Source organism: Mytilus californianus, unplaced genomic scaffold, assembly GCF_021869535.1.
Source record: "Mytilus californianus isolate M0D057914Y unplaced genomic scaffold, xbMytCali1.0.p SCAF_13, whole genome shotgun sequence".
NCBI classification, from domain to species: Eukaryota; Metazoa; Mollusca; class Bivalvia; order Mytilida; family Mytilidae; genus Mytilus; species Mytilus californianus.
Genome location: NW_026262615.1, coordinates 37,079,972 through 37,105,827, shown reverse-complemented (window position 1 = coordinate 37,105,827; position 25,856 = coordinate 37,079,972). Strand labels below are relative to the sequence as shown.

Here is a 25,856-nt window from a genome sequence, read left to right as displayed (position 1 = left end):
AAGATATACAAGTGAAAAGAGAGAGTTGATACACATTGTGAAAAAAAATATTTGAAAATATAAACAAAAAATAATTTTGTTATCGTAATGTATGTATTCTAAAACCAACATGTTCATTTTAATATTTTGTTTGCTTCAGAATATTTAATTTTGATAAAGTTTTGTTATACTTGCTATACTTTTTACTTAGTACACCATGCAAAGGAAAACAAAAACAAACTAGCGAGGTGGCATTTGACCTACTGAAATCATAGCTAAAAATATATTTCCATAGAATAGTGTAGAAATCTTACATATTTTCATACCACTGGTCAGCAAGATGGCGCAAGAAAGACCAAGACAGAGAACGAAAAGGAAAAAGTCCTTTACAGATGCTTTAAAACAGAAATATTGTGTGGATGAAAGCTCAGAAAATATGTCGGGATTTGTGATTGAAATTGCATTTCATGGTAAACCAAAGACGAGTGGTTCAGATGCCGAATTGGCTTACTTGAGAAATGTGGTGGGTTTATTTGGCGATCATTTTAAGTTAAAAAAAACACTGTATATAGATTCTTGAATTCATGAAATATCAAAAAACGGGAACATCCTGAATCAGCTGATGATTATGAGGGCATTTTGCCAGATATATATGTACAATTTAAGTTTGAGTAATGTTTATTTAAAATTCTTAACTGAGTCATGTCATTTCTGCTTAAATGAAGAGAAATACATGAATCAGCAGTTGTAAATGTCTTAACTCATAAAAGGAGATCTGCTATAATTGAATAAATTGTAAAACCCTTTGTTCTGAAGTTGAAATGACAGAGTTCGACATGAACAGCTTGCTGTCTGACTGCCTGGGACAAGTAAAAGTTATCATCGGGTAAAGCTGCAGTGTACTTATTTGAATGACAATTAAAAATTAAAAGTTTTAAAAAAAACATTGGAAAATATAGAATCTACATGTAGTCTTTATTAATTCTCTTTTAATCAATACACCTTATCGCTATTTGTCCGCCTTTACTGGACATCACAAAAGTTCCCGTAAAATTTTGACGTCATAATAGAAAATATCTGACGCCACAATGGAAAAGTGATTGTTGTATGACGTCAAAAGTTCAAGCGGGACAGATTTTTGGGTCAATCAGGAATAGCGATAAGGTGTATACATAAACCAGCCCGACAATATTCACAAATTTCGATTTCAGTATTTTCGGTTTCCAACTATCATGACTATAGAAATGTTAAAAATAATGACCAATCAGAGTATGATTCAGTTGTTGACACATTCTTTGATTTATCATGTTTATGAACCTATCTATTTTAGTTAAACTATATGTCAGTCAGGGGTTCTACTTGTACAAGTAATTTTCATTAACTTGAAGAAGTAAATATTAATATACTTATATAAGTAAATTTGTAGGATACTTATACAAGTGTATTTATTTACTTGTATAAGTAAATTATTTTTTGGCCTAGTTATGTCCCTTTGACATCCAGATTTTTTTACTTATACAAGTAAAAAAGTCATCCTATCTTCTTTTCTTGAATTCTTAGAACTTCTTTGCTTTAACAGAATTTTGAATTGTCTGTCCTTTGCAAATATCCTTACTAATCATTTAAGTGTAATTTCATGGACAATGAAAATCTCATATGTCTGTTATCTTCAGAACACTGTTCATTTACAAGCCCCCAAGGAGCAAATTTTGAAGGCCTTGTGCTATTACTTAAGATCTTTGTGCAATCAGTTTCTTTGTTGAATTACAAAATGTAATGAGATGAAACATTGAACTCTTATAAAAAATTATGAGCTAACCTGAGAAAAATTGATAAAGGCATGATTTTACATCTCAAAACTTGAGAATTTTTGTGGGATTGTAAGAAAAATTTACTTACATGTATACAAGTAAATTTTTGAGAAAATTAAGGGTAGGTTATTCAAACATTATAATTAACTTATATAAGTATATTTTATTTACTTCTTCAAGTAAATAAAGATTACTTGTACAAGTAGTACCCCTAACTGTATGTATATCCAAGACAAAATAGATAACGAATTTAAAGTCATATGAAACTACATTGTAGTTTCTTGTAATTATAATGTTATCGAAATTATTGAACCAATGCATCCATATATACTAAACTAATTAAGTCCTGTATGCACGTGTTTCACATTTATTACAAAGCTATAAGGTATTATCGACAAATAATATTTCATGCAGGGACTGTTGATTGCAAGCTAATTAACTTTCGTGTTTGTTGTCAAAGTATACCTGATCATCATCATCATCGACATTGATAAACAATCAACACAGACAGTGCATGTGGAATACAGGAAAAATAAGTGAATTATTAGAGCTATGATATTATTTTTATTATGCCCCCTCCGTAGCGGTGGGGGCATTAAGTTTTACCCTTGTCCGTCTGTACGTACGTACATACGTCCGTCCGTACGTCCCAAAATTGGTTTTCTGTTCTCTAACTTGAGTTTGCCTCAACCAAATGTTATGAAACTTATACAAAATGCTTATTACCACACAACACAGATCAAGTTTGAATTTTGGTGGCGTCTCTGTAACCGTTCTAGAGTTATGCTCCTTTATAAATGGAAAAATTGGAAAATTTTTAGTTTCCGTTCTCTAACTTAAGTTTGCCTCAACCAAATGTTATGAAACTTATACACAGTGCTTATTACCACAAAACACAGATCGAGTTTGAATTTTGGTGGCGTCACTTTAACCGTTCTAGAGTTATGCCCCTTTATAAATGGAAAAATTGCAAAATTTTTAGTTTCCATTCTCTAACTTAAGTTTGCCTCAACCAAATATTATGAAACTTATACACAATGCTTATTACCACAAAACACAGATCAAGTCTGAATTATGGTGGAGTCACTTAAACTGTTCTAGAGTTATGCCCCTTTATAAATGGAAAAATTGCCAAATTTTTATTTTCTTGTAAATATCAAGTATTTTATATTAAAATTTGAGTTATCTTCCTTTGTCCATGATTATAGTTGAATCAACTACAATCAATGTTTTATACAATGCAATGTTTAATTTTAACTTCCACTGATAAAACACAGATCAAGTTGAATTTAGGTAGTGTCACTTTAACCATTATTGAGTTATGCCCCTTTATAAATTGAAAGATTGCAAAATTTTTAGTTTCCATTCTGTAACTTAAGTTTGCCCCAACCAAACATTATGAAACCTATACACAATATTCATTACCACAAAACTAAGATCAAGTACAAATTTTTTGTTTCCGTTTTCTAACTTTAGTTTGCCTCAACCAAATGTTATGAAACTTATACACAATGCTTATTACTACATAATACAGATTAAGTACGAAATAAGGTGGTGACACTTTTACCATTCTTGAGTTATGTCCCTTTATAAACATAAAAATTGCTGAATTTTTTTAGTTTGTTTCAACCAAATGTCATAAAACTTATACACAATCGTTCTAGAGTTATGCGTGTTTACAAATAGAAAAATTGCTGAATTTTTAGTTTCTGTTCTCTACTTAAGTTAGCCTAAACCAAATGTTATGAGACTTACACACAATGCTTATTACCACAAAACTCAGATCAAGTTCAAATTTGGTAGCGTCACTTTTACCGTTCTTCAGTTATGTCTCTTTATATCTAAATGATATGCAAGCGGGGGCATCATCTGTGTCCACATGTGGACACTATCCACATTTATTTTATATATTCCATTGGTTTCCCATTTGTTAATTAAACTTTTCCTTCACAGTTGTTATATAGATACGATTTGGTGTATTTAATTTGTTTTTAAGAATCCGTTATTAGTCCCCTTCCAAGGAAGTCAAAGGGGACTATAGGTTTGCAGTCCATCTGTCTGTCTGTCCATCTATCAGTCCAGCAAATCACTTTTTTCTTTGTGCTTATAAATATTGATTCGATATTTGGTATATAGTTTTATCATGACCAGTTACAGATCAGGTTCAAATTTTGTTCTGGTCTGATGATTTTATGCAGAGCTATGGTCCTTGGACTTCAAAAAAAATTCAAGCAAGTAATCATTTTTCTGCACTTTTTACGTCATGCTTGAAGATATTAATTTGATATTTGGTAAATAGTTTTACCATGACAAGTTACAGATCAAGTTTGAATTTGTTCTGGTCTGATGATTATGTGCAGAGTTATGGATCTTGGACTTCAAAAATTCAAGCGAATAATCAGTTTTACACACTTTTTTATACGACTGCAAAAAATTTTGCGGTCGTATATTGGTATCACGTCCTTGTCAGCGTCGACCGAAGACATTTGGTTTCCGGACAAGAACTTTAGTAAATGTGAATAGAAATCTATGAAATTTAAACACAAGGTTTATAACCACAAAAGGAAGGTTGGGATTGATTAAGGGGGTTATAGTCCTAACAGTTTAGGAATTAGGGGCCATAAAGGGGCCCAAATAAGCATTTTTCTAGTTTCCAGACAATAACTTGTGGAACAGTGTATGGATCTCTCTGAAATTATACCACAAGTTTCCATACCACAAAGGGATGGTTAGGATTGGCTTTGAGGGGGTTATGGCTCAAACCGTTTAGGAATTAGGGGCAAAAAAGGGGGAAAAACAAGGTTTCCTGGTTAATGGACAATTAAAAAAAAGTACAATGATTTGTTTGGATTACATTCCTTACACTGCTTTTAAATTATGTATAAAGAAATGTTGTATTGTCTTGAGGTGATTAGCTGTCAATTTATTTTTAGAAGTTACTATTTAAAAATGCTGATTAAGGAATATTAATTTTAGCCATGATTATGTATGTCATGTTCTATTTTAAGACTTTTAAGATGTATTTAAATGGGTAATTATGGTTGCAAACTCAATTGGAAATTTGAATTGAGATTATGACCATATCTTGAGGGAAAGAATATTTTTTTTGGAAAAAGGGGAGTGGTAGGTGAAAAAAAATTGGGGGGGGGGGGGGGGGGGGGAGTTAAAAAAGAAATTGTGAGGGGGGGACATTTTTTTCTCATTTCAGATTTCAGAAATTAAAAAGAAAATTTCTTCAAATGTTTTTTTGCAAAAAAAGGGGGGGGGGGGGGTGACATTTTTTTTTGGGGGGGGGGGGGGGTCAATTTGAAATAGCATAGTGTATAGCACAAAAGCAAAAAATTGAATATAAATTCATATCATATAACCAATTCTAAGTTCTTTGACTACAGTTATTCTGTGTCAGAAACCTATTATGTGTCAAATATTTAATTACAATCCAAATTCAGACCTGTATCAAGCGCTAATATTGTGTCCATTTTTGCCCCAACTGTTCAGGGTTGGACCTGTGCGGTTGTATCCAGCTGCGCTTGGAGAAGCAATTTTTTTTGTTATGCTTGAAGATATTGATTTGATATTTGGTATATATATAGTTTTACCATGACAAGTTATACCTCAAAGTTTCAAATTGTGTTTGGTTCAGGTGATTATTTTGCAAAGTTATGGTCCATAGACTTTTCGAAAATTCACGCAAATAATCAGTTTTCCACACTTTTTTGTCACACTTGAAGACAATGATTTGATATTTCTTATAAAGTTTACACCATGAAAATTTTAAGATCAAGTTAGCATTTTGTTCCAAAACAATGAATTTTTAACGGTAGGGGACTATGTATTGCCATGCAAAAATCTGAGAATGCTTGTTACTTTTAACCTTCAAGTCCACACTTTTACAAGAAACTTCTCGTACACTTGTTTTATAGTAAAAACTTAGCCATTTAAGTATATAAAACATTCAACTTTTTGTTTTAATTTGAAGTTTCATATGACTTTAATCTCTGACATTACATGAACTTTTGAAAAGGACATGTACAGAGATGTGAGAAAGAAAAGGACATAGATTTATGATGTCTATGACATAATATAGATTAGGACACAGACATCGATGGACATAGATTTGAGGCTTACATACATGCATCTATTAAACTATCTACTTTTGTGAATTTGAGTCAGTTGGTAACAGGTTGCATTTGTATTGCATGTATTGATCACATTGGTGTGTTGTTTTTTTTAAATCTCTCGTTTTTCATATGATCAGGATGATATAAATAGAAACATGTGTATATAAACATGATAAATGAATGCAAGTCCCTCTGACAACATAGTAAGGGATATCTGTGCTTAAGTACATATACAAATACAGTAATTTCATAGATTTACATGTACAAAGTCTTATTATTTTTGTCCAAATATAGTTGATAAGATTATAAAGATAATAGATCTGTATGTTTGTGATAAAAGAAGAAATTATTATCAAGGATTAAAATGTTTAGTAAAAAGAATATGGGATAGATAGTTATTAGGCTAATTTAAAAAAGACCTGATTTTCATTTTATTTAGTCTATATTCTGCTTTTTGTTGCCAGGCATGACCAGGTCTTGATTCTGTTAATGTAGGTTAAGGTGTAATACCACCAAATCTTAGTATGTCACATCTGGTTTCTTATAAAAAAGGGTCTAAAATTTGTTACTTGAATTTGACAGTTGTACGAAGTTAACCCTGCATTTCATTGTGGAAAAAAAATTCTGAGTCATAAACATATATATTTATCTTGGATGTTTCAATGCACCATTCTTTTTATATACGACCGCAAAAAACTTTTGTGGTCGTATGTTGGTATGACGTTGGCGTCGTCGTCGTCCAAAGACGCATTGGTTTTCGTACAATAACTTTAGTTTAAGAGAATGGATCTCTATGAAATTTAACCACAAGGTTCAATACCACAAAAGAAAGGTTGGGATTGATTTTGGGGGTTATGGTCCTAACAGTTTAGAATTAGGGGCCAAAAAGAGGCCCAAAAAGTCATTTTTTTAGTTTCCAGACAAGAACTTGTGTTTAAGTGTATGGATCTCTCTGAAATTATACCACAAGTTTCCATACCACAAAGGGATGGTTAGGATTGGCTTTGGGGGGTTATTGCTCAAACCGTTTAGGAGTTATGGGAAAAACAAGGGTTTACTGGTTAATGGACAATTTAAAAGCAGTGTAAGGGAGGTAATCCAAAAACAAAATTGTACAGTGTTGGATTACTTCCCTTTCAGATTTCAGAAATTAAACAAAATTTCTTCACATTTTTTTAAATTGCCAAAAAAGGGGGGGGGGATTTTTTTTTTTTGGTGGGGGAGGGGGGGGGGGGTTCAATATGCAACAGCAAAGTGTATTGCACAAAAGCAAAAAAAAATGGGTTAAATTTTATTTTATTTTGGGTGGGGTGGGTGGGGACAATTCGCACAGGCACAGTGTATTGCACAAAAGCAAAAAATTGAATATAAATTCAAATCATATAATCAATTCTTAGTTCTTTGACTACAGTTATTCTGTGTCAGAAACCTATTATATGTCAAATATTTAATTACAATCCAAATTCAGACCTGTATCAATGTACTGCATGAATATTGTGTCCATTTTTGCCCCAACTGTTCAGGGTTGGACCTCTGCGGTCGTATCCAGCTGCGCCCGGCGAAGCAATTTATTATTAGTTGTTTTTATACGACCGCAAAAATTAAAAATTTTTTGGTCGTATATTGGTATGACGTTGGCGTCGTCGTCGTCGTCCGGCGTCGTCCGAAGACACATTGGTTTTCGCACTCTAACTTTAGTTTAAGTGAATGGATCTCCATGAAATTTCACCATAAGGTTCAATACCACGAAAGGAAGGTTGGGATTGATTTTGGGGGTTATGGTACCAACAGTTAAGGAATTAGGGGCCAAAAAGGGGCCAAAAATAAGCATTTTTGTAACTTTCAGACAATAACTTGTGTGTAAGTGTATGGATCTCTCTGACATTGTACCACAAGGTTCCATATCACAAAGGGAAGGCTGTAATTGATTTTGGGGGTAATTGCCTCAAAATTTTAGGAATTAGGGGCCAAAAAAGGGGCAAAAAAGAAGCATTTTTCTAGTTTCATGACAATAACTTGTGTGTAAGTGTTTGGATATTTCTGAAATTGTACTACAAGGTTCCATATCACAAAGGGAAAGCTGGAATTGAGTTTGGGGGTAATTGCCCGAAACGTTTAGGAATTGGGGGCCAAAAAGGGGCCAAAAATAAGCATTTTTCTAGTTTCCAGACAATAACTTGTGTTCAAGTGTATGGATCTCTCTGAAATTGTACTGCAAGGTACCATACCACAAAGGGAAGGCTGGGATTGAGTTTGGGGGTGATGAATCATAAGGGGGTTCAAAAAATTTGGGGGGGGGGATTTTTTTTTTTTTTTTTTTTCTTTTTTTCCTTTTTTTTTTTCTTTTAAAATTTTCCATTTTAAGTTGGTTATTTCTGATTTATATTTAAAAGCAAATAATAATGATATGGTAGGAGATACACCAAACAGGATGTGTAAATTATTATATAGTAAGTATTGTGCAATAGCAAGAAATTTTCAATTGCACAGTATTGCACAATAGCAAGAAATCTTCAATTACACAGTATTGCGCAATAGCAAGAAATCTTCAATTTAACAGTATTGCGCCATAGCAAGAAATATCCAATAGCACAATATTGCGCAATAGCAAGAAATTGTCAATTGTACAGTATTGCGCAATAGCAAGAAATATTCAATTGCACAGTATTGTGCAAAAGAAGATACTTCGTATAAATTGCTTATTTCTTGATCAATTTCAATGGGGTTTTATTCTTGAATTCTTGGGGTTCTTTAATATGCTGAATCTAACCGTGTATTAAGTTTTTGGATTTTGGGCCCCGTTTTTAAATTGGTCCACATTGAGGTCCAAAGGGTCCAAAATTAAACTTTGTTTGATTTCATCAAAAATTGAATTATTGGGGTTCTTTGATATGCCGAATCTAACCGTGTATTTAGATTTTTAATTTTGGGTCCCGTTTTTTAAATTGGTCTACATTAAGGTCCAAAGAGTCCAAAATTAAACTTAGTTTGATTTTAACAAAAATTGAATTCTTAGGGTTCTTTGATATGCTGAATCTAAACATGTGTTTAGATTTTTGATTATGGGCCCAGTTTTCAAGTTGGTCCAAGTTGGGGTCCAAAATTAAACTTTGTTTGATTTCAACAAAAATTGAATATATGGGGTTCTTTGATATGCTGAATCTTACCATGTATTTAGATTTTTTATTTGTGGGCCCGCTATCAAATTGGTTCATATTGAGGTCAAAAGGGTCCAAAATTAAACTTTGTTTGATTTCATCAAAAATTGAATTATTGGGGTTCTTTGATATGCCAAATCTAACCGCGTTTTTAGATTATTAATTTTGGGTCCCGTTTTTTAAATTTGTCTACATTAAGGTCCAAAGGGTCCAAAATTAAACTTAGTTTGATTTTAACAAAAATTGAATTCTTCGGGTACTTTGATATGCTGAATCTAAACATGTGTTTAGATTTTTGATTATGGGACCAGTTTTCAAGTTTGTCCAAGCTGGGGTCCAAAATTAAACTTTGGTTGATTTCAACAAAAATTGAATATATGGGGTTCTTTGATATGCTGAATTTAACCATGTATTTTGATTTTGGACATTGGACCATAATAGGTAAATTAAAAAAATTGAAGTTCTTAGACCACATTCTTTCTGTGTCAGAAACCTATGCTGTGTCAAATATTTAATCACAATCCAAATTCAGAGCTGTATCAAGCTTGAATGTTGTGTCCATACTTGCCCCAACTGTTCAGGGTTCGACCTCTGCGGTCGTATCAAGCTGCGCCCAGCGAAGCATTTTATTATTCAATATTTTGGAAACCTGAGGTGACTTATTTATTGTTACTAAAGCTTGTGAAAAAAAGGGGTGAAAATTTGATTGGTTAATGGTTAACTTCAGATGATGGTAGATATATTATATGCAATGAAATGTTATGTGAAATTTTCACTGTAGTACTGCACAGGATAAAACTAAACTCATGCCAAGTATTTCTTTATTTGAAGCAAAAATAATTTCTGCAAAATTTAAAAAAAAAGATGCCGAATTTAACAAAGGCTAATAGGGGAAAACAATGGTGATATTATTCCTTAATGCGATAGAATTGCATTGTACATGTACAAATGTACCATTTGTGAAAAATGTAGTGTTTTCTACTTGTAGGTTGTCAATTTCAAATTTTAAAATAAATGTTCATTGTTCAGCTTTATTATTACATTGAACATATAAATAAAAGGAGATGTTTGATATATATGTCAGTAAGACAGTGGCCCAACAACACAAAAAAACAATAGATATCTATAGACAACATGATAGAGGTCCACTTATTTTTGTTTAAGAATATACAAGATGTTACAGTGACCTGTGCAATTAATAGAGCTATAAATCACTCACAGTCTGGAAGAGTAGTCAATAAATTTAACAGAGACAATCAACGCAATAAAATTTACAGTTGTCTAATCTTTTTACTTTGCAGTGGACCGTATTAATTCATTGTATGTTAATTTTTTTCAGATTTTAAATAACAGTGGTGTATGGAAGGCAGGCCTCCCACATGAAGGACTGAAGTCTTTATGTCCTAATGTTGTGGACTTAGATTTGTCAGACAACTATCTGCATGACTGGAGTGATGTTCTGGAACTTCTTACACAGCTTCCATGTCTGAAGTTTGTCAACATTGCTAGAAATCCTTTAAAAGATGAGTGTGTAAGTAACCAGTATTCTGAGTGAGCAAAACTTCCTTCTAAAAATGTCTTGAGTGCAGTAGTGTCTGCAGTGGATTAGAACCCTGACTGGTTCAAACCACAGACTTTAAAATTGGTATTTGCTGCTTCTCTGCTAAACATGAGGCATTTAGGAGTTAGAGCAAAGACTGGTCTGCCCTAAATCAGAATAATGTGTCCTGGTAGGGTGATGTTAAATCAAAGACTGGTCTGCCCTAAATCAGAATAATGTGTCCTGGTAGGGTGACGTTAGAGCAAAGACTGGTCTGCCCTAAATCAGAATAATGTGTCCTGGTAGGGTGACGTTAAAGCAAAGACTGGTCTGCCCTAAATCAGAATAATGTGTCCTGGTAGGGTGACTTTAAAGCAAAGACTGGTCTGCCCTAAATCAGAATAATGTGTTCTGGTAGGGTGACGTTAAAGCAAAGACTGGTCTGCCCTCAATCAGAATAATGTGTCCTGGTAGGGTGACGTTAAAGCAAAGACTGGTCTGCCCTAAATCAGAATAATGTGTTCTGGTAGGGTGACGTTAAAGCAAAGACTGGTCTGCCCTAAATCAGAATAATGTGTTCTGGTAGGGTGACGTTAAAGCAAAGACTGGTCTGCCCTTAATCAGAATAATGTGTCCTGGTAGGGTGACGTTAAAGCAAAGACTGGTCTGTCCTAAATCAGAATAATGTGTCCTGGTAGGGTGACGTCTTCCTGCAGACTGTTATCTTATGAACTAGCACTTTTAAAATCCTGCTCAGCCTGTCGATCTAGTACAAAGCAGGGTTAATATTCATATCACATCAACATGTTCTCGTTATGAATATGCATTTAATTTGCCACTAGATTTTAAACACTCATCAGTCAGAGCTCAGACATAGATAAGTCTACATCTGCTTTTGACTCATAGAGGTCTAAATTTGTAGGTTTCAAGATTTGTCCCCCTTTAATTTAAGACAAATTATGATTTTTATAAGTCAATTAGTGTTAAGCAAGAAATATTTGACCTGAATTAAAAAGTTGCAAATATTGACTCCTACAAGTCAATAAGTTACCAAAATTGGTCAACTTCAAGACCCAAGCTCATTTATAAATAGGTCAAGCATCTACATGAAATTATTCCAACATTGAAAGACAATGCTTTGTCTTCTAAAGAAAAATATGCAGGAGAGCCTTAAAAAACGGAGATAATGTTTATTTACTTTACAATGCAACCATCGTTAACCACACAAAATGAGGAAAATAATCTTATGTTACGTAAAAATGTTCAATTAGGTACTATAAACCAACTTATTTTCGCGGATACTTTATTTCACGTTTACCTCTTTCTAGTCAACTTCGCTGCGATTTAATTTCACGTTTTTTAATTTACTTGATAAAGTTTTAAAAAAGGAAAGATCCAAGTTTTACATATTCGCGACGATTTATATTTGCATTATTTTTCTACTCGCAAATTTCACGAAAATAAATCGCTCGCGAAAATTAGTTGGTTTACAGTAATTAAATATAGATAGCTCAGGTCCTTGTGAACTCTCAGACAGGTTTATGATGTCATAGGTGGTGCACTTTGGCCACCAATTAAAATTAAGTCTTTTTGTAAACATAAATAGACCTTATATAAGTCTGAAAATGCAAACACATTTTCATAATAAATACATTTTTTGACTTCTGTAAGTCAAAAACAAAAAACGACTTGTTTATGTCTGAGCTCTGACTGCTCATCCACCCTTCCAAACAAGGTGCCTGGAAAGCTGAGTGGTCGAAGTAATTCATCTACAGTATCACACTAAGGTTGTGAGTTTGAACCCTGTACATGACATGATATAGCCAAAAATGCTGAAAGTGACATTAAAAACAGGGTCCAACAATCAATTGATCAATCTATCTACACAGGGATTATTTAGCACCTATGACAAAAAATATTTAAAATCAGTGCATATTTATATTCAGGTTATAACCGTTAAAATAAATGACTGTGTTTTTGGCTAACCCAACATTTTGTACCTTTAGTGAGCTGGTTTGCATGATATTAAAGAGAAAAAAAAAGAGCAAGTTTTATGTATTTTCCATTTCAATGTAGTTGAAAACAGTATCTAGTATCTAAAATGTAAAACTGTAATTTAGACTATTGATCTTCATACATTTTAGTCAGCTATTGAAATGTACCACATTACAGATTGAATTTTAAATATTGAGCCAACACCACATCCACCCCAGAATTCCTATGTTTGATATGTATATGAAAGAATCCATGGGAAACATGTACTTCTCTTGGTATTCTATATTGGCAATTAAATCATATTCATTATTTTTCAGTCAGCTTTAGAGAAATGGAGCACAACTTTACCCAGTATAGAGAATCTGGTATTGAATGGTACTATGGTGTCCTGGTCAGATATACTTAACCTGTCCAAGAATCTCCCATCACTTAAAGAACTACATGTTTGTGCAAATGGTAAATCTTCATATTACAGTGAGATCCTGGAGTCTCATAAGACAATGTTGAAAATGTTTGTTTTTAAATAAAACTTCAAATTTATATTTATTACGGGTAACCATGGTTAAATAACAAGTACAAATGTAACCTACAGCAGTTTTTAATTTGGTCTTTTAAGGGAGACAACTCCAGGAAATCTTGAACAACTTGTTTTTGTTATTTTTATTTTTCAACAGAAAAGCAATATCCAGTTGTGTAAGAATTTGCAAAGTCTTTGAATAACATTATCTGTATATAGATGTGTTTTCATCTTTCTTACAAACAGATCTTGGAGCAAAATATCGAAAGTATTGCTTATTTAAAAGAAAAACAGCTTTGAATATTTTTACTTGTATTTCCAGATTTTGACAAAGTAACCTGTAACAACACAGATGTAGCACAGAATCTGCCTAATTTACACTGTCTCAGGATGAACAATAACAGAATACAAAGGTATGTTCTAGCAAATTGTCATGTGATAGAAAAAAATAATACTCAAACACTGCTAATGACAGTTATCAAAATTATAGAAAGGAAAAGTTTCCCCAAAACACATTTAAAACATGAAATTTTTTTAAGAAGTGGGAGTTGAACTCAAGTATTCTATTCTGGAAATGTCTGTTGTATCACTAGTAGCATATCAGAAGATCTATTTGTATACACACTGTCAGGTATTTTTTAGCATGAACAAGCATTTCAAAAATTAGTATTCCTGGCTGAAAAAAAATGAATCTTCCCATTTAAATCTTTAAGTCAAAATGAAAGTGTAACTCTGGGACAAATGCATTTGAAATAACATTGATATTTGTAAGTAAAATATTTGTATGCCCCCGCCGTAGCGGAGAGGGCATTAAGTTTTACCCTTGTCCGTACGTACGTCCCAAAGTTGGTTTCCGTTCTAACTTTAGTTTTCCTCAACCAAATGTTATGAAACTTTTACACAATGCTTATTACCATTAAATACAGATCAGGTCTGAAATTTGGTGGCGTCACTTTTACCGTTCTAGAGTGATGCCCCTTTACAAATGGAAAAATTGCTAATTTTTTTGTTTCCTTTCTATAACTTCAGTTTGCCTCAACCAAATGTTATGAAACTTATACACAATGCTTATTACCACAATATACAGATCAAGTTTGAATTTTTGTACTGTCACTTTTACTGTTCTGGAGTTATGCCCTTTACATTTTTTCATTTTTTTTCTGAAAGTATCAAGTAATTATTATACGACCGCAAAAAAATTTTGTGGTCGTATATTGGTATGACGTTGTCGGCGTCATCGTCCGAAGACACATTGGTTTTCGCAATCTAACTTTAGTTTAAGTGAATGGATCTTTTTGAAATTTGACCATAAGGTTAAATACCACAAAAGGAAGGTTGGGATTGATTTTGGGGGTTAAGGTCAAGGGTCCGGAAACGGTCATATATGCCAGACATGACCGATTTGGAAACTGAAAAGACCGAAATGATTTATTGGGATTTTGGTCTTTTTTTTTTTTTTTACAGAAATAATTTCGGTCATTTCATTGAGATCAGGGTTTTATCGGTCGCCATTTTGAACTTATTTTTGTTATCAGGTCATCAAGAAAAATAGATTTGTTTGAGACAAAATAAAAATTTTATTGATTTGTGTTAGTGATTTAATAATATTTATCATTAGTCTGTTGTTTATTCTATAATGTAAGTGAAAACAATGTACAGGACTCTGTCGAGTCACAGCGTGGGGTAAGTCTGGGTTGAAGCCACTAGGTTTGTTTACGTAGTAATTATCACCACTTGAGGATAGTAATCAATGTCCAGGAAGTTTGAATTCGGCTTGGGTGTCGTTATTGTCTTGATTAAAGCCATAAAGGCCATGTACACAAATCTCACCTGTAAACACCTGTTAAGCAATAAAAACAATATGGCGATTTGCTGTGCATCAAATTTAACGTTTTAACCATTCTGACCTAGATTTTCCCAAACAGATATTATTTTATTCATTAAAGAAGACAAATAACACTGTTGACTCGAGAATCTGTCAATTTTTATCCAAATAAAACATAAAATCCATTTATAATCGATCAGCTGATTTGGTCAACGTTTGTTAAATATAGATTTATGTTTACTGAGTTTGCGCATGGAAAATGGGGATCAACATGGGTTAATTGATAATCTTATTTAACTTTTCGGTAGGAAATGGCAGATAAAGATATTAATAGATTTGCAAAAGTGGTAAAGCCTATAATTTATAGGAATGCAGAATTAAAAAAAAATGTTTAAAAAAGGAATTAAAACTAAATAACGTAATTTAGATTTGAAGCCATACAGCCTATTTAAGAAATATACTCAGCGAATGAACAATCTCGATTTTTTTTTGTTTTTTTTGCACTTCCGATTTTTTGAAACCATCTTACTCACAGAATGTAATGGGCGTTATCCTTTCTTTTGTTTTCCTGGCTATACTTCCGATTTTTACCCAAGTGAAGCCATACATTCTCTCTGTAAAGACCAACAGAATTCATGGTCGTTTTTCTTTAATTGTTTCAAGGTTATTTTTGCTGGTATAAAAGCTTTGAATATTAAATATAAATTCATAATAAGTTCCAACAATGAATAAGCGTAAAAGAGAGTCGTCAGATGAAAACCAGAAACCTGCCAAAAATGCCAGATCTTTCAATGCCAAATGGTTGCAGTTGTTCGCATGGCTTACCTTTGACAGTATACGTAATGCCATGTTCTGCACCATCTGCCAGAAACACAAAAAGAAAAACAATTTTGTATATCCCGGGGCCTGCAACTTCAGAAAGTCCACCTTAGTAGACCATGCATGCAAGTTCCAATGATCATGTTCAATCCTTAAAGTCTGATGAAGCAGCCAAAGACAACAAACTTAAGACGATGGTAGAGAAGGTGTATGAAAAAACAGATGATGCCATGACAACACTGTTTAGAAATGCTTACTACATTGCCAAAGAAAATTTACCTATCGACAAGTACCAGTCCCTGAATGAGCTGTCCAAGATGAATGGAGCACCTATAACATCGACAATGTACCAAGAAGATACAGCTTGCTCAGAATTCATCAAAATTATTTCCTCCCAGATTGAGCAGACCGTTTTGCAAGATGTAAAAGACAGTCCAGCATTCTCTATAATGATAGACGAGTCCACCGACCTATCTACACAGAAACACTTGATATTGTACCTCAGCTATTTGAAAGATGCCAAACTTAAGATCACCTACTCCAAATTGATAAACCTGACTGCCTGCGACAGTGTTGCCATAACCAGCCAACTTATAGCCTACCTGCAAGCAAATGATGTTGACCTTTCCAAGCTGTACGGTATGGGATCCGATGGTGCAGCTGTCATGATCGGTAAACACACTGGTGTATCCCAGCTCCTAAAAGAGAACAGTCCATATCTGATAGAGATGCACTGTGTTGCTCATCGTCTAGCCCTAGCATGTGTTGACCTATCCAAAGAGATTCCAGAAATCAAATTTATAGAGAGCATCATCAAAACAGTCTACACATATTTCAAGAGGTCACCATCCAACCTGTCAGAGCTCCGTACATGGCAAACAATCCTAGACGACCCACAGCTGAATCCACTAGATGTCCACAAAGTCCGATGGTTATCTATGGGCCATGCATTAGACAACTTAAGAAGATCCCTAGTTTCGATAGTCCATATGGTATCAGACCAAGGTGACAGTGATATAGTAGCAAGTTCCATGGTGCATCACATGACATCCTACAAGTTCCTCTTCCTGCTCCACTTCCTGAGTGATATCTTCAGCAAGATCAACATCCTTAGTAAGGCACTGCAACAGAGAGAGCTATCTTACAGCACCGTCCGACTACAAGTTGATGGGTTCCTGACTGCCTTATCAGCCGAGTACCTAACTGACCAACCATCTTTTGGGCCACTTCTGTCTCAGTTCATCCTAGCAACAACTGAACAAGAGAACTTCAAAGGTATCGACTTCAGCCGCTCACCAAGAGATGCCCACCTTCCTGACAAAGTTGTTCATCTGGTATCAACTCTTACTGACAACATAAAAGACAGATTTCCAGACTCGAAGATATTTGAGGCCTTCACTATATTCGAACCAGCCTCCTTTCCAGTCAACATTTCCGACTTACCCCACTACGGAACCAGTCAACTGTCCACACTGACCAGTCATTGCACCAGCTTTGACAAAGACACCACCTTACAAGAATGGAGTACAATCAAGTATATAATTTTCAACAACTTTAGACATCTGAGCCCTGCTGAGCTACTTACAGAAGTGACACCAATGAAAGACCAATTTGTTAACATTGTAAGCTTAATTGAGATCGCCAGTGTCCTACCAGTTTCTAGTGTAGAGTGTGAGCGTGGGTTTTCTAGGCAAAACCTTATAAAGACAAAGCTCCGATGCAAGACCAGCACCGACACTTTGGATCAGCTGATGCGCATAGGATTAGTTGGTGTTTCTGTCAAAGACTTTGACCCAAAACCGGCACTCCGTCAGTGGCAGTCTAACCGTCAAAGACAAGTGTACCAAAACAACAAACATAATGCTTTCTCTAAGCTTATGAACATTAGATAGACTTATATTGACTCTGTGTATTTGTGTTACCATTGATAGACTGCTATGTGTATTGAATATTTATAGACTGTCATTCCTAGAGTATTACAATGCAATTGTTTTTCATTGAATTGTTGTAATTGTGTACAAACTTCTGTTCAGATAAATTATTTATTTATTTAAAATCATGAATTTTATTATTAAATTCAATTGTTATCACTATATCAGACTTGAGTTATTTATTCAAAGAAAAGTTGAATCATAGTTTCCCCTTTTTGATCCTCATATCGTAAACCAGGTGAATACACATTATCTTATTGTGTATTAGGTAATCACTTACACTCATCCAAACAGCAGCAATTTGAACAATACAAACGATATCTTGTACATGCAATAAGAAACTCAACACAGTTTATTAATTGGTTTACATAACTTTATTTCAAAATGATGAAACATGCCGTAATTATTCCTCTTTTAATTTATGCAAATTTAAAGGGTTATGCATACGACCTCAGTGATGCAATACACAACAACAAAACGTCTCCTCGTGTAGTTTCTAACTCAGAGATATCACTGTTACTGTTAGATCAAGGTACAGTTACACTTGTTTGACCCAATACTTCACAAAAAAGGACGTTACTTGTCCATGTGCAAGACTTGTCACCCTCAGAAAAATGCATTATTGTGCATCACAAAAAAAAATGACCGAAATGACATGGGAAAATTTCCGGATCCTTGGTTAAGGTACCAACAGTTAAGGAATAAGGGGCCAAAAAGGGGCCAAAAATAAGCATTTTCTAGTTTCCAGACAATAACTGTGGAACGGTGTATGGATCTCTCTGAAATTATACTACAAGTTTCCATACCACAAAGGGATGGTTAGGATTTGCTTTGGGGGGTTATGGCTCAAACCGTTTAGGAATTAGGGGCAAGAAAGGGGGAAAAACAAGGTTGTCCTGGTTAATGGACAAATACTTTAGTACAAAACATAATTTAAAGCAGTGTAAGGGAGATAAATCAAATACATCATTGAAATTATCTCCCTTACACTGCTTTTAAATTATGTATAAAGTAATGGTTAATGAACAATAAAGATAATTTAAAACAGTGTAAGGGAGGTAATCCAAATACAACGTTTTGGTTACTTCCCTTACACTGCTTTTAAATTATGTTTAAAGAAATTCATATTTATAAAGGAAGACCAGTAAAAATAGCTGCAAATGTTGCATCTTTTTTTTTTACAAAAAAATCCATATGAATGATTTGACACTATATTTTTAATTCTATTATAAAATAGATTAAGTTAGCACTATGGTAAATTTAAATGGGTAATTATGGTTGCCAACTCCATTGGAAATTTGAATTGAGATTATGACCATATCTTGAGGGAAAGAATTTTTTTAAGGGAAAAAAGGGGGGGGGGATAAAAAGAAATTGTGGGGGGGGCAATTTTTTCTCATTTCAGATTTCAGAAATTAAAAAGAATTATTCCTCAAATATTTTTTTTTTTTCAAATTTCAAATATTGAAAAATTTCAAGAAGTAATCTTTAATTGCACAGTATGGTCCAAGATAGGGTCCAGTATTTAAACTTTGTTTGATTTCAACAAAAATTGAATATATGGGGTTCTTTGATATGCTGAATCTAAACATGTATTTAGATTTATGATTATGGGCCCAGTTTTAAAGTTGGTCCAAATTGGGGTCCAAAATTAAACTTTGTTTGATTTCAACAAAAATTGAAAATATGAGGTTCTTTGATATGCTGAATCTAACCATGTATTTAGATTTATTATTTGTGGGCCTTGCTATCAAATTGGTTCATATTGAGGTCAAAAGGGTCCAAAATTAAACTTTGTTTGATTTCATCAAAAATTGAATTATTGGGGTTCTTTGATATGCCAAATCTAACCGTGTTTTTAGATTTTTAATTTGGGTCCCGTTTTTTAAATTGGTCTTTATTGAGGTCCAAAGGGTCCAAAATTAAACTTAGTTTGATTTTAACAAAAATTGAATTCTTGGGGTTCTTTGATATGCTGAATCTAAACATGTGTTTAGATATTTTATTATGGGCCCAGTTTTCAAGTTGGTCCAAGTTGGGGTCCAAAATTAAACTTTTTTTGATTTCAACAAAAATTGAATATATGGGGTTATTTGATATGCTGAATCTAACCATGTATTTTGATTTTGGACATTGGACCATAATAGGTAAATTAAAAAAATTCAAGTTCTTAGACCACATTCTTTCTGTGTCAGAAACCTATGCTGTGTCAAATATTTAATAACAATCCAAATTCAGAGCTGTATCAAGCTTGAATGTTGTGTCCATACTTGCCCCAACTGTTCAGGGTTCGACCTCTGCGGTCATATCAAGCTGCGCCCCAGCAAAGCATTTTATTTTTAAAATTGGAGTTATCTTCCTTTGTCCATGATTATAGTAGAATCAACTACAATCAATGCTTTATACAATGCAATGTTTAATTTTGCCTGCCATTGATAAATTATTTATAGTGAATATAGCATCTTCTGCATGAAGAATTAATTTGATAGAATTTAATACAGTACTAGCTGTGAATTGATTCCTACACTTTTTCAAATGCTATATACAAAGGGAGGGAATTCAATTTCTTTTTAGTAATCTAAAGTGGAGGTTTAATCAGATTTTTCTGCAAACCAATATCCCTAAGCCAATAACTTGTTTCAAAATTAGTTAAGACTTGTAAAAGCAATTTTAAATGGAAAAAAAATGTAAAATTTTTGTTTCTCTAACTTAAGTTTGACTTTACCAAATGTTATGAAACTTATACACAATGCATAACCATAAAACACAGATTAACTTGAATTTGGGTAGTGTTACTTTAACCATTATCGAGTTATGCCCATTTATAAATCGCAAAATTGCAAAATTTTTAGTTTCTGCCTGTAACTTAAGTTTGCCTCAACCAAACATTATGAAACCTATATACAATACTTATTACCATAAAACTCAGATCAAGTACAAATTTGGGTAGCGTCACTTTTATCGTTCTTGAGTTATTTTATAAATATAATTTTAATGCACTAAAGGGAAAAAACAGAGTTGGTTGTTGGTATGGTCTATTATTATTTCCAATATGGTTTTGGTCATGCCTGTTATCTTTTAGTTCATTTGAACAATGTTGAATGTGTTACATACAGTGGGTTACATAATATTATGGAAAGCATCATATGTGAACATTTATAAGTTGAAAACCTGTGAAAAGAAATTTTGTAAGTAAAATCAAAATGCATATATATATCATGTATATACATTTTTTTTCCACTTCAAAGTATTTTATTACCTTATATATAAATTATTCACAGGACAACTCTTGAATTCAGTCAAGATTTTATTTGCTATTCACCTACGTCTTTTTAAATCTATTCAACCTGTCAACTACACAACAGCCCGTGTGGATTTTGCTTTTTCCACTGGCCCACCGTGGGCAGTCCACCCGTGCCCACTCTAGCTTTAATCTTTTTTTTGTAAAAATATTGATTACAAATGCTTATCTGCTTTTTTCAAGTGATTGTACTTCATTGTACTTGCAAGTCTTTAGATGAAACAAAAGAAATTGAATGCCCACTCCTACAGGTGGGCAGAGTGGACAAGGTACAAATTTTGCCCACCCGATGCCCACTCCCATGGTGGGCCGGTGGACAAAGCAAAATCTACCCGAGCTGTAGTGTATTTAAATAAATATTATTTCATTCTTGCAGTTGGGAAGAGATCTGGAAATTGAGACATTTACCACAGTTACAGTCCCTGATATTGTCAGAGAACCCTCTACAGAATTTGTCTTATGAGCACAAAGATGATGATGTCACTGATTTGTGTGTATGTGATCAGAATAAAGATATGAATGGTAATGTTGAAATCCAAAATGAGATTCAAAACATTGTTAATAATCTGGTTCATGACACATTTAGAAGTGTAGCAACAGAAGAAATGCAGATGGGAAGTTTTGAGGACACACTTTATGTTCCAGAGGAGGAGGAGAATGTAATAACATCACATGACACAGAAACCTTACCAGACTCAGAAAATGATAGTCACATGGGAGAAATGGAACATGACAAGGGAGACAACTCAGAATGTGAAATATTTGATATGTCTATTGATGAAAGCTCTGACAGTCATGGAATTGTTTGTTCCAGATGTGGAAAATTTAAAAAAGACATTTTAGGAACAAAACCTTTCTCCAACTTGTCCAGTTTATGTCTGAGTCAAACAAAATTGGGTGATTGGAAATACATTGAAGCCCTGAGTAGATTTCCATCATTAAAGTCAGTTCGAGTTATGGTAAGAAAAATTTTTGAGTAATGCATTAATAAAGTGATTTATGAAAATAACATGTATATTAAATGCCAACCAAATTATTTTCAATTTCTAAGATTTTGCAATTTCAGTACAAATTAACTCATTTTCATTATGAATAAAATTCCAATTTTCATTATTTTAATGAAAATATTTGGTATATGACAGTGATAAGACAGCAACCCATCAACAAGTAAACACCAATATATTAAGAATTTTTAACATGCAATTTTATTTTTTATCTTCTTAGGATATAGACTTGACTACAAAACTAAGTCAAGATGACAGGAGGAAGCTTCAGATAGCAAGGTAGGTAGAGATTTAAAATGCTCAAATCCTACTTTTAGAATTAGCTGTAGAGTTCTTGAAAAGTGGTTTTCCAAAGGTTTTGACCACCAAAATTTTGTGAAGGACAGACACAATTTTGGTATTTTGAAATAGCAATAATAGTGATTACTAGCAGATTTCTTCAAGGATCACCAGGCAGAAGTCTGTACCTGATTATTTGCACTGGGTGTTGCACTCTGATGTTGTCTGCTATCTTTTACAAAAATGTTCTCCTGAAAGTACTGAGCAATGTTGAACCATTCTTTGCCACAATCATCCTTCGGAATTAAAAAAAGGGCCCTATGATTCTGCTTTTAAACCAACATGACCACCAATGCTAAAAATAGAACATAGATTGAACAATGCAAGAATTAACTATCATCTTGTAAACTGTTATAGATAGAGAAATTAGATTTTATCAGAGGCAGACAATGTGCTATCAGTATAGATGTAAATCAAAAAAGTATTGAGGACTTTGAATGCTTTTTTTTTTGCATGTATGTGTTATTAAAATATAGAAGGAAGCACAGAAGGAAGTCTTCCAATAAAGATTGATGATAAACTTCCAAAATGTAATAATTATTTGTACAAGATAGATCCTTACAACATTTGTACTATATTTAAAGGGCTGTATATATAAACAAATGATTTATAAATTTCAAATGTTGAATATGTAAATTTTATGTTTTTTTTTGCAGCCTTCCAAATATAAGCATTCTGAATGGTAGTGAGGTGACCGTGAATGAAAGAGATAAGGCAGAATGGCATTATCTAAGATTCTTTATGGACAATCCAAGTAAACCTCCAAGATATTTTGAGTTGGAGAAAAAGCATGGTATGTTTGGTACAATTGATTGTTTTCATTCAATACATGATTTATTAAAGTGATACCAAACACCTTGACTAAAATTAATTTGGCTTGTTTAATTTTCATAAAACTTTGACAAAAATATAAAAATTTCAAAAAACTTGAACCACACACTTTATCGGAAAAATTTCATTGGATATATAGCAGTTTGACAAACACTAATTTTGATCATTGAGAAGCTTGATGTTTCCTTAACAATAGAACATGATTAAAACGTGCAGCTGATTTTTACAGAGTTATCTCCCTGTGTTATGTACCACCTTAACATGATTAACATGATATTTTTTTTCAGAGAAAATCAGCTTTGTGATTTTAATTCCCCCCCCCCCCCAAAAAAAAAATCATAATTAATATTATATTTTGCTGAGGAAGAAACATTTCTTAATTGAAAAAAGGCTTGAACAACCGAGTTGCTTCACAATTCCATATTGATTATGAAAGAGCGATTAGACTGAAGGTTTTATTAAAACGACATTGATGAATGCATTTGAATATATATTATATAGCTGATAAAAATCGTATGATAAATGAAACTCTGAAACTTAAATATGTTATTATATATGAAAGAATAAAATTATAGTTTGTAATTCATTTGTAAAACTGAGAACTACTGCATTTTCAATTTTTAAAAAGATCTGTCTTATGATTTTTTTAATATTTTTTGTATCTTCCGACTTACCTTTTTTTGCCAGGATGCAGGAAACAAACATATTTTTTTGGCCTGATTATGACACTTTTTTTCAGTATTTTTAAAACAACCTAAAACTCAAACTTTGGAAAAGGGGTAACTTATAAACATTTTAAAGTTAGAACCATATTTTAAGAACATTTCTAATTCCAGGAAAGCCTAAACCATTACGAAACGTAATGATTTGTCCCAGGGGTTTCCAGGAATGGATCAATCTTACACTTGTTTATAAGGACCAGATGATAACATCCAGAGTAAGAGTTGTAGAACCTGTTGGCAAGCTTAGATTGTTTGTTGCCAAGAAGTTTTGTTTGTATGCCTCGTAAGTATATTTCAAGCATACGTGTACATACATGAAATACAGAAGTATACATGTACATACATGAAATACAGAAGCATACATGTACATACATGAAATACAGAAGCATACATGTACATACATGAAATACAGAAGTTAATTAATAATATATACTCTGGATTCATTTATATTCTATAGTATCATTTTTTTAGGATTGAGGAACAACTTTTTGTGGATACTTGATTTTGTGGTTTTGAAAAATTCTGCATAGAAGACCATATATGGGAAATTAGTTGAAAATTTAAATTCAGGTGTCACCAATACCCACAAAATCAACAAAATTAGAACTCCAGGAATAACAATGGTTCCACTGTATTTAATATGATGTGCTTTGTCATACACTTCTTAAACAGAAACTGATTAGTTCTGCTAGTATACAAGGGTCTGGATGCAGGGGACGAGCCTTCATTTCTGTATTTTATTTATCTTTTGACTTTTTTCTATACTTTATTTGCCCATTTTTTTCTATTTTTATGTTTTAGCACCAAATTATTCTCTGTTCTTTATTTTTTGGGTTCATTTTTCTCTGTTCTTATTTTTTGCCTATTATTCTCTATTCTTAAACCAATCCAAACCCACATTTTGACAACTGAATGGGATATGAGTACCTGGTGTAAGTAAACATAAGTATTTTCACTTAGTAATACAATTTATGAAATAAATCTGTAACTTTGAACCAGAATTTTTTTTAAAGGGAAATCACTCTTTATGTAAAGGAAAGTCACAAACATATTTTCTTGAAAAGTCTTTGATATATATCAATTGAAAATATTTATTTACAAAAATAATTATTGTATTTCAGAGTAAAAAATTTCAAGATGTTTCATCTAGCATGTGGCCCTTACCATGATGATGAAAATAAAGTCTTTGAGGAATTATCAAGTAGATGTGAAAATCTACCAATGAGCCGATTTGACATCATGGAGGGAGATCAAGTTCATATTGACCTTGACGAAGATGATGACTTTACCAAAGAAAAGGGATTCCTACATTACTTAATGCTGGGATCATATGTGGACAAGGGTGATGAGGGTAAAACTCCAATTCAGAATACTCCACCCAAGAATATTGCATTTGTTGTGAAATGATTGACATAACTTCTACAACATTGTAAAGCAATAGTGCTTATTTATGAATGTACATTAAAAGTTCTCCATTCCTACAAAACCTAGCTTAAGAGAGACTCAAATACAATATTTATCATGTTTATCATTGTAATTTAAAACATATCAAAGTTAATTCTATGAAAAACACATTTTCTTTTCTTTAAAATGTTTCCTGGCCATGCACAGCCTTCATGTTATCATTATTTGAGCTCTTCTTGATTCTTCTTTTTTAATAGTGTATTGCGTTTGTTGTGAAATGATTGACATTACTTGTCTACAATATTGTATAGCATTATTTTATTTATTTAAATCTTCAATAATAGTGCTTCTTTATTCATTAAGCGTTGTCCATTCCTACAAAACCTAGCTTTAGAGAGACTTCCACTGTTATAAGAATCTTATTTTACTCAAATACAGTATGTTTCATTGTAATTTTAAACATACCTAAGGGTAATTCTATGAAAGATATATTTCCTCTGCTTTAAAATATTTCTTGACCATACATATGACAGCTTTCTTGTTTTCATTACTTGAGATC

General features: G+C 33.0%; 1 protein-coding gene across 1 annotated transcript; it reads left to right on the top strand.

The window, feature by feature from the left end:
- The first annotated feature begins 215 nt into the window (after positions 1–215).
- LOC127723596 (uncharacterized) lies at positions 216–25,410 on the top strand. Its single transcript, XM_052230287.1, has 9 exons — positions 216–502; positions 10,409–10,600; positions 12,922–13,060; positions 13,444–13,534; positions 21,374–21,956; positions 22,222–22,280; positions 22,997–23,133; positions 24,008–24,176; positions 25,015–25,410. Exons 1-9 carry the CDS (start codon positions 320–322, stop codon positions 25,298–25,300), a joined length of 1,839 nt encoding a protein of 612 aa, XP_052086247.1. The 5' UTR covers positions 216–319; the 3' UTR covers positions 25,301–25,410.
- The last annotated feature ends 446 nt before the right edge of the window (positions 25,411–25,856 follow it).

Coding starts and splice junctions, on each gene's coding strand:
- LOC127723596 (XM_052230287.1), top strand. CDS start 320: ATGGCGCAAGAAAGACCAAGACAGAGAACGAAAAGGAAAAAGTCCTTT. Junction 503..10,408: donor TGGCTTACTTGAGAAATGTG/GTGGGTTTATTT, acceptor AATTTTTTTCAG/ATTTTAAATAACAGTGGTGT. Junction 13,535..21,373: donor AACAATAACAGAATACAAAG/GTATGTTCTAGC, acceptor TCATTCTTGCAG/TTGGGAAGAGATCTGGAAAT.